General features: G+C 53.2%; 1 protein-coding gene across 6 annotated transcripts in view; it reads right to left on the bottom strand.

The window, feature by feature from the left end:
- Positions 1–10,000, bottom strand: part of kdm6bb (lysine (K)-specific demethylase 6B, b) — a 28,258-nt gene that overhangs the window by 13,192 nt on the left and 5,066 nt on the right. For 5 of the 6 annotated variants that reach the window (XR_013133638.1, XM_077019423.1, XM_077019426.1 and 2 more), the window contains exons 2-9: positions 5,641–5,717; positions 5,199–5,319; positions 5,033–5,116; positions 4,691–4,883; positions 4,253–4,456; positions 2,808–2,942; positions 2,186–2,512; positions 1–1,972 (exon numbers count right to left, since the gene is read on the bottom strand). The exon at positions 1–1,972 is cut by the window's left edge and continues 1,015 nt beyond it. Coding sequence is in view for 5 of the 6 variants with exons in the window: in XM_077019423.1 (XP_076875538.1) it covers positions 1–1,972; positions 2,186–2,512; positions 2,808–2,942; positions 4,253–4,456; positions 4,691–4,883; positions 5,033–5,116; positions 5,199–5,314 (3,031 nt within the window). In the remaining variant the exon portion in view is untranslated. Of the gene's footprint in view, positions 1,973–2,185; positions 2,513–2,807; positions 2,943–4,252; positions 4,457–4,690; positions 4,884–5,032; positions 5,117–5,198; positions 5,320–5,640; positions 5,718–6,747; positions 6,927–10,000 lie in introns of those variants that run through there. The other variant, XM_077019424.1, reaches the window with a different exon arrangement.

Genomic DNA, 10,000 nt, shown 5'->3' with positions numbered 1-10,000 from the left:
TGCCCTCAGACGTCCGTTTTCGGCTCTTCTTCCTGTCTCTTTTCCTGTCCCTGTCTCTCTCCGCCGCCTTATTCCTAGACTGACTCTTCCTGCTCTTCCCCTCTGCTGGGACAGGCCTGGAGCTCTGGGTCAGCAGCACCTCGCAGCTGAGCGCTAGCTGGGCCTGCAGCGAGGCAGGAGACAGGGGGCAGGGAGACCCCTTTGACTCTTTGTCTTCCTCCAGAGACGTACAGCTCGACTCCTTGGAGTTGATGGATTTGATCGGGTCCATGTCTGCCTTCTCAGCATCCTGGTCCTCTTCCTCCTTGGCCTGCTTGTTCTCGGACTCAGAAGGCAGACCGGAGAGAGCAGCTGTTGGATCCAGGATGGTGGGCGTCAGGTCAGATGGGGTGGCGGTCCCGGGGGACGCAGCGGACGGGGTCGGAGAGGTCGGACTCTGCTGTTCCGGAGGGCGTATCTCAGGTCCCAGTGAGAGGGAGGAAGAATACTTCACTCCGGCCAGCGCGCTGGGAGGCGGCCTTCCGAACGGCCCGCCCCTGTAGGTGTATCTGTGGCCCCCGGTGGCTGAGGTGCTGTCTGTCTGGTGTAGGTGGGGGCGCTGGGCAGCCTCAGAGCTCACTGCGCTGCTCTCCTGCTGATCTGCCTCGTGGTCTTCATCCTCCTCTTCCTCGGTGACAGCGGGCGGCTCGGCCAGGCCGTAGAGTCTGGCCAAATCGCTGTGGCGGTAGTCTGGCCCCAGGCTGCTTCTGGACTCGTCCGGTTCATTCCGGAGCTCCTCCACACCCTGGACCGGAGAGGACCGCGTGGGGCTGGGCTGCAGGACGGGCCTCCTCAGCACTCCAACTACGTCCGCACCTTTCTCCTCCTCCTCTTCCTCGCTAAGGTCGGAAATGGGGGATCCCTGCCAGCTGAGCACGGGCGGGCTGCCCGCGGGGTCCGGACGCAGCTCCTCCGTACAGGGGCTGTGTGCCGGGAGCAGGTCAGGGGCGTGCCAGTCCTCCTGCCCTGCAGCTCCATCTAGCGCTCGCACCTCCCCCTCGGTTCCAGCAGGGGGAGCGCCAGGGCTAAGAGGCTCTTCTGGGTAACTGATGCTGCTGGTATCAGGGGAGCAGGGCGTGCTGCCTTCACGTGCTGAGGTACTGATGTTGGTTGTGTCTTTAGAATGACATGGAAGCGAACGATTGTGATTGGTCAGAGGAGTGGCTGTGGGCGAGACGGACCGTGAGGTATGTGAAGCGTCAGAGTTGACCTCCTCTTCTTCCTCTCCAAGCTCAGTGTATTCCTGGGCTGACGTCTCTGACAAGGGCACCAGGACCGGATCTGTGCCTTCACTCAGACGGCCAGATTCCTGGGGAGACATTTCTCTTCCAACACTCTCCTTCTCCCCTTTCTTCACGCCATCATTCCCGGTTTTCCTCTCCCGTTTCCTCCTGTCTTTGCCCTTCCTCTCAGGGTCTCCTGCCCTCGCCAGTCTTTCTTGGTGCGTGCTCTTCCTCTCCCGACGCACTCTCCCTGCCTCCTGCTCTTTTCTCCTCTTCTTCGCCTCCAGTTTTCGCTCCCTCCTCTCCCTCCGCTCTCTGAGCCCCGCCTCCTCCTTCCCTTCCTTCCTCCTCTCCCGGTCTCTCTTCCTGGCCTGGCCATGTTTCGGGGCCTCCATGTCGGGCTGCTGGGCGGGGCTGCCCTGCTCGGACGCAGCTGTGTGGCTCTGCTGTTTGGAAGGCCTGTTCTTCTTTGCCTCAGGCCTCGGAGCGGGGCAGCTGGCCTCCGTCCTCGTATGTGGGGCCGGGGGCGAGGTCTCCGCATCGGGGCTCCGGCGTTTGCCATGCTCTCGCCCGCAGGGGGCGTCGTGCCACACGCCGCCAGTTCCGTGGCTGGAGTATGGCTGGCCGTGTTTGGGGTTGCCATGGCAACTCCCTCCGTCTTTCAGCCCCTGTTGCCTTGCTTCTGGTACGAGACATGAGCGTCTGACCTCCTGCTGAAGTGAAGCGCACACACACACACACACACACACACACACACACACACACACACACACACACACACACACACACACACACACACACACACATTATAACATCACCGTAATCAGCCCTTCAAGACTGTAGCAATTCCGCCAGTTCTTCTGAACCCCTTTACAGAAGGTCTAAACTGCCTTCTGAAAGGCATTGCCACCTCACACACTCACGCTGCTTTGCTTGGCCGGGTGCAGCTGGTTCTTCCAGGCTGGCGTAGGTGAGCCGCGGCTGGGATGAGGTACTGTGAGCACGGGCGCGCTGCCTGAGGCGTCTGGGTGCCTGGCTGGACCGACGGGCGGCTGGTGCTTGGAGCTGTAAGGCACTCTGGTGAAGTCTGCTGGTGGCGGCGGAACTGAACGCTCCCAGTCCGCTTTGCTAGCGTAAGGGCGGAGCTCGGGAGGGGCGTGGCCTGGTCGCGTGGGCTTGGCACTGTGGAAGGCCTGACTGGCCGGCCGGCTCCTGTGGGAGTGGTCTCTGGCGCTGGACTGACTGGACTCCTGTAAAGTGATGGATAGTGAAAGTAGGGTGTTTCATTAGACTAATGGATCATTAAGGTGGTTCACACTTTGCATGCAGTATGAACACTATAATTAGTTGTGTTCGCTCAGCAAGTAGGAATATTGCTTTTGTTGTCCAATTCACCTAATTACAGCTAATGCATCTGATTACATTTGTACGTTTGGTTTTGGCAAGTCAGCAGCACACTGAAAGAGGCTGAGAGAGACAATAACAGATTTATTTCTATATTAAATAGAGAAGCAAAGGGAATGAAGTCTGGGATTTGTGCCCAACCTGGAAACGTGAAGGGGAATGCCTTTTGTCCGACTGACTCCAGGGGGCAGTGTTTCGATACGGGGGGCTCCAGGTACGAGGTGGGTGGGATGGAGGGACACGGTTTACTGGGGGCTTCATCCTGGGGCTGAAAACCTGTAGAACAAAAATATGAATGAGCAGTTTACCATTGCATGTGGCAGTTCTAATTCTGACCAGCAGATGGCACAAAACACTCCATAAGAATGACCAACTTTCACCTATTTACTAAATTACTATGCGAGGTAAAGTGTAGTGCAGACCTGGGCAAACCACGGCCCGCGGGCCACATCCGGCCCGTTGTGCGTCCCTGTCCGGCCCGCGAGAGGTCAATCATAAATTTAACAAATATCTATGTCGTGCGTGCAATACAACTGTGACGCTTTTATTTTGAAAGCGCTACGTTTTTGTTAATTCTGTGTGGATGTACGTGCTTGTGTGTGAGCTGTGCAAGAAACACTGTAGGTAATCAGCGACAAGTTAAGGCAAAATTTATACTTTCGCGAGTGAACGTAGCACGCGACTCCGCACCCCTTGCACGAACCTCCGCGAACGGCGGAACATTTACGTGACAAATTATAATTGTGAATTGTGTTCCAGGTTTGAAAAATGCTGGAATGTTGGCTAAAGTACTTGAAAATGCTTGAAATTGTAAGTGTATTTCGATTCACAACAAATAGCTGACTGAACAGGGGGTATTCCAGAAAGCGGATTCAGTGATGAAACCGGGTAAGTAAACTCAGAGTTAACGAAAACTCAGGGTTTGCAGGGTTCATACACCTTTACAAGGTGGAATTAAAGCATTTGTACGTCACTTTCAAGGTCCATTTCAATATTTCCCAGCACGTTAAACTTAATTAAGTTAAATATTTATACATATACTCGAAATGATTCAAAATAATTCACTTTTTTATCACATTATTTAATGGTTGTTTAAAGTCTTCACATTCTCCCATGTTTCGTCCTGGAATTACAAGAGGAATGTAATACAAGAAAACTGTTCATTCAGATGGCTATTTGTTGTGAAACGAAGTAGTTACAATTTCAAACATTTTCAAGTATTTAGCCTAAATTCCAGCACTTTTCAAATCTGAAACAAAAAGCAACATTAAAATTGGTCAGGTAAATGTTCCTTCCATTGTTTTTGAGGGGTGTTTCTTTATACTAACACACATCGTTTCGGAGAACACTACACAGAATGTGAAGCGGCAAGTATAAACGCCTCCACCGTTTGCGGAAGTTCGTGCGAGGTGGGCGGGGCCACCGTAATGACGTCATTTGTGTGGCCCTCTGACACAATTCAGGTTTCTCATGTGGCCCCTTGTAAACATTAATTGCCCACCCCTGGTGTAGTGTGATTACATATACGACTGATGAATGCTGAGGAAGAAGCTTAAGGTCAGAGGGGAAAGGTCAAGAATGTTCACCTGGTGTGAGCTGACGGTTCCTTTGCTCCTCTTGTTGGGGGGGTCATCTCTGGGTGGCGAGGGGTTTCGAAGCAGGGCAGAGTGGCTGGGCAGGGGGGCGGGGCGTTTGAGGGAGGGGCTTGAGAATGCCCGGGACTGCGCCTCTGAGCTCCACCTCTCTCCCTGTACCTGCAGGGGGCGCTGCTGGTGGTGAGGGCCTCCATACTAAGGGAGGCAGAGAAATTGTTCCACTGTTTTAAACGGTTTCTAAACTCCAGTTATGGGTATTTTTGGTGCATTTCATATTTATGCAATCAAAGATGTGGGTCATGTGTGGCAATCAATATTAGGCAGTTCTCGTATTAACACTTCATATAATAAATGAAGAAATAATGTCCTTCTCTCTCTCTCTCTCTCTCTCTCTCTCTCACTCCCCCCTTCTCTTGCACTCTCCCTCACCCTCTGAGGTTGGCTGGTGTGGTTGTTGGAGGCGTGTCCTCTGCACCCTGAGCTGAACCCAGTGAGAGCGGCATGGTTTGGGTTCTGGTGACGGTCGGGTAGGGGGCCCCAGGGCCGTGGTGGCCCCCGATCCCTGCCAGGGCCCCTCTCTCTGGGGTGACCGTGAACTCGCTCTCTGCTGAACTCTGGTGGTCTGCAAAGTGAGCAGAAACCATACAAACACACCACACACTTTGTTCAGCTGTCAGGGTCAATCACACAGCATTATTAGTGTGTTACTACAGAGAGCGCGTCTTCGAGGACAGAGGTCCCTGGGTGGAGCTGGTCTGGGCTCTGACTAACCTGTTGTTATAAGCTTTATAATGGTTTCTTCCTGATGAGTGGTTCACGACTGCATGCTGGGCCTGGTATACTCCTCCACCGGCCCTGTGGGTGGAGAAGGTGGACAGATCAGTAGAGCAGTATGAGGTGTACTGCTGGGACACGGCTGGGTGGAGCAGAGACAGACCTGGGTGGGGGAGGCCAGGGGTGACTGGTGCTGGGGGCCCATGGTGCTCTACTGGAGCCGCCGGACGGGAAGTCCCATGAACAGCGGCCAGAGTACTGGTCCAGTGGAGGATACATCCAGTCTGGGAAACACCAACACACAGTCACACACGGAAACACATGTGTGCAAACGTGTACAGACACGCATGTACACACACACACCAGAAGCACACCAAAACACACACACAAATAAGCACATGCAAACACATACACAAATAGGCACACACATGCATGCATATGCACACACACACACACACACACACACACACCTAAACATGCAAACACATACACAAATAGGCACACACAGGTGCACACACATGCATGTACGTTATTGCAGATGGCAAAAGATCATGCAATTTTACAGCAAACTGATGCAACAGGCTGTTGTGAGTGGAACAGCTCACCACACTAGCACGTGCGGAAAAACCTCCAGCGCAGAACTGAGATACTTCAATGGCTCTGGAGTTCACGTCCAGCCTGTCTGCAGAGACAGACAGACACACAGACAGACAGACAGTCAGAGAGAGCTTTGACCACCAAGCCATTATCTGGGTTTCATAGTGTGAGTGTGTTTTGTTGGTACCGCAGTTAATTGAGACAGAGACACAAGCAGCTTTAACAGAAAGAAAGGAAATGCAGCCCCCACGTCTCTCACACACACACACACACACACACACACACACACACACACACACACACATACACACACACACACACACACGCACACACACACACACGCACACAGAGAATGAGAGAGATGTATGGAGGAAGAGATTCAGGTTTAAATTAGACCTTGAAACACAAGAGCCCCTGCAGAAAGAGTAATTACAAGGTCCTGGACATCCCAGTGTGTGTGTGTGTGTGTGTGTGTGTGTGTGAGTGTGATCACACAGAGGGCAGACAGTCTGGAGCTGATTGTCTGTCATAACTCCAGGACAGTGTCATAAGTAGAAAGCAGGTGTGTGCTATGAGTCCTCACTTCAAGTGCCCTCAAATTTGTCCTTGAACTTTGACTTTCTCCCATGCCCTAACCTCCCCCAGTCCTCTCAAAGGTCATGACAGCTTCACTCCCAATGAACACACACGCGCACACGTATACGCACACGCACACACACACACACGCACACACACACACACGCACACACACACACACACACACACACACACACACACACAGGCGTTCACACTGCAGGAGGGCTGAGGAAGAACAGACACACACATACCCCCCCCCCCCCACACACACACACACACACACACATGCACACACACGCACACACACACCAGTAAGTGGCCTTGCACTATCACATCCTCCCCAGATACCAGCAGAGTGTGTATCTGATTTTTTGAATAGTAAAAGTCACAGTAGGCAAACTCCAAGGCTTTCACTCAATCACCAACACACACACACACACACACACACACACACACACACACACACACACACACACACACACACACACCAATTACCTTGCCCAGTCTGAGATTTCGTATGAACTGCCTGAGCTCCTTACCAAACTGCATGAAGACGGTAAGCACCTCAACTCCCACGGAGACTCACTGCAACACTGGTGGACCAGTTAACACATACCAGCCAAGCAAACAACATGAGAGACGCCTGTTTGTAAAATACTGACAGCCGGTCTGCTACGTGGGAAGTGTGTCTACCGAGAGACAGCCATGCAAATGTGATGCACCATGTTGTCAGAGAGGAAGTGGCATTAACTTCCTGTGGAAATGTGACTAAAACTGCAGAAGTGATCAGAAGTTGTTTACACATGTACGTGTATGAGCGCGCGGGCGCACACCTACACACACACACACACACACCCCACAGGTTTCACTAAACCCACCCCCTGGGTGTCTGATATAAGAGGTCACTCCAAGCACAAAGGCTTCTTGTAGACCAGGACCAGGGCGTCTCTGCCAGGGAAAATGAGCCATCTGAACCAGTGACATGAGGCTAACAGCAGGACAGGAGACAGGCATGCAGGCACACAGACAGAGAGAGAGACAGACAGACACGCAGCCAGACAGACAGGCAGCTAGACAGGCAGCCAGACAGACAGGCAGACAGACAGGCAGACAGGCAGACAGACAGACAGGCAGCCAGACAGGCAGCCAGACAGGCAGACAGGCAGCCAGACAGGCAGACAGGCAGACAGGCAGGCAGACAGGCAGACAGGCAGGCAGGCAGACAGGCAGGCAGGCAGACAGGCAGGCAGGCAGGTATACAGGCAGGCAGGCAGGCAGGTAGACAGGCAGGCAGGCAGGCAGGCAGACAGGCAGACAGGCAAACAGACAGACAGGCATAGAATGAGAGCTGCTGTTTTCCCAGTTAGTCAGCTAACCTGCTCCATTTCTCAGCTTTCATCTCACTAAACATTGTACTGCACACTTTCATCTCCATCTCACACACACACACACACACACACACACACACACACACACACACACACACACACACACACACCCCTTACATTACACGTGCTAATGGCTTTAAGTACTCTCAGCGTTCACCGATATAATTCTGTCTGTGTGATCTGCAGGTCCCTGATGTCCTGGTGTTCTGGTGGTGAGGAGGCAGACAGCCCCTCAGCCGTGGCCAGGACAAAGGCAGCCGACCACAGCCTGCTGAGAGAGGGAGGGGGAGAGACCGAGGGAGAGAGAGAGAGAGAGAGAGAGCGATGGAGAAATCGAAGAGTGTGTGGGTGGGGGTGGAGGTAGGGAGGGGTGGAGCAGAAGGGATGAGTTACTCGCAGTGAGGTGAGAGGATCGGATGAATTCCGGCTCTAGTAAACATGACCTACGGGCCGTGTGCTGAGGTCACGGCACGCACGGGTCTGAGGGCTCCAGCGCTGCTGCTCCAGATATCAGCACTCCAGGGTTGGCAGATAAGCTATAGAATGTTCCAGAAAAGCGAAGTGTGGTGTCAGACGTAGGGACGCACGTGTGGGAGAATGTTCCAGAGACTCCACAATCTTGACAGAGAATATCTTATCAGTGTGGTTTGCACCTTAATATTGAATAAGGTCTCTATCCAGAAACCCTGTCCAAGGACTTCTAATGCTGTGTGTGTGTGTGTGTGTGTGTGTGTGTGTGTGTGTGTGTGTGTGTGTGTGTGTGTGTGTGTGTGTGTGTGTGTGTGTGTGTGTGTGTGTGTGTGTGTGGGTGTGTGTGTGTGTGTGTGTGTGTGTGGTGGAGGTGTTGTTGATGTGTGTCTGTGTGTGAAAGTATCTGATAAAAAAGGTCAGAACAGAGGGAGCTTTGAGCAGGGCAGCGTGACGGTCTCTCCTCCCCAACACTGAGGGTGTCTCTCCTCCCCAACACTGAGGGTGTCTCTCCTCCTCCAACACTGAGGTAGTCTCTCCTCCTCCTCCAACACTGAGGGTGTCTGTCCTCCTCCAACACTGAGGGTGTCTCTCCTCCTCCAACACTGAGGTAGTCTCTCCTCCTCCTCCAACACTGAGGGAGTCTCTCCTCCTCCAACACTGAGGGAGTCTCTCCTCCTCCTCCAACACTGAGGGTGTCTCTCCTCCTCCAACACTGAGGGTGTCTCTCCTCCTCCAACACTGAGGGTGTCTCTCCTCCTCCAACACTGAGGTAGTCTCTCCTCCTCCTCCAACACTGAGGGAGTTTCTCCACCTCCAACACTGAGGTAGTCTCTCCTCCTCCTCCAACACTGAGGGAGTTTCTCCTCCTCCAACACTGAGGGTGTCTCTCCTCCCCCAACACTGAGGGTGTCTCTCCTCCTCCAACACTGAGGGAGTCTCTCCTCCAACACTGAGGGAATCTCTCCTCCTCCAACACTGAGGGTGTCTCTCCTCCTCCAACACTGAGGGTGTCTCTCCTCCTCCTCCAACACTGAGGGAGTCTCTCCTCCTCCAACACTGAGGGTGTCTCTCCTCCTCCAACACTGAGGGAATCTCTCCTCCTCCCCCAACACTGAGGGAGTCTCTCCTCCTCCTCCAACACTGAGGGAGTCTCTCCTCCTCCCCCAACACTGAGGGTGTCTCTCCTCCTCCTCCAACACTGGTGACACTGTCACCTTCCTGCAGGTCACCTGCGTAAACACTCCTGGCAGCTTCCAGCCATTCTCGGGAGGGAACCTAAACATCTAAACTATGAGCTTACACACACACACACACACACACACACACACACACACACACACACACACACACACACACACACACACACACACACACACACACACACACACACACACACACACACACACACACACACACACACACACACACACACACCCCTGGCTCTACTGAACAGTGTGAGAAAGCTGTGTTTTTGGTGATGGTAATATAATGTGTAATGAGTTAAATGAGGGTTTTGAGCTTAACTGTGTGTGTGTATGTTTATGCGTGACTGTAAACATGTGTTGGAGTGTGTGGGTGTGACTATGTTTGTGTGACTGAAGTGCGTGAGCGGAAGGTCAGATTAGGACATTAGGACATCAGACAAGCCCCTTTAGTGAGTGTGTGTGTGTGTGTGTGTGTGTGTGTGTTTGGGTCTGTGCACTTGTGGTAATTTAATGAACAATGAAGCCAACAAGTGCCCGGAACAGGAACTCCCAGTGTGACACACCTTCATCCTGCACTCTCTCAGTGTGACACGCCCCCGTCCTGCACTCTCCCAGTGTGACACGCCCCCGTCCTGCACTCTCCCAGTGTGACACGCCCCCGTCCTGCACTCTCCCAGTGTGACACGCCCCCGTCCTGCACTCTCTCAGTGTGACACGCCCCCGTCCTG

This window comes from Brachyhypopomus gauderio, chromosome 10 (assembly GCF_052324685.1).
Source record: "Brachyhypopomus gauderio isolate BG-103 chromosome 10, BGAUD_0.2, whole genome shotgun sequence".
NCBI lineage: Eukaryota > Metazoa > Chordata > Actinopteri > Gymnotiformes > Hypopomidae > Brachyhypopomus > Brachyhypopomus gauderio.
Note: the sequence above shows the minus strand (reverse complement) of the source record. Positions and strands in the feature narration are given on the sequence as shown.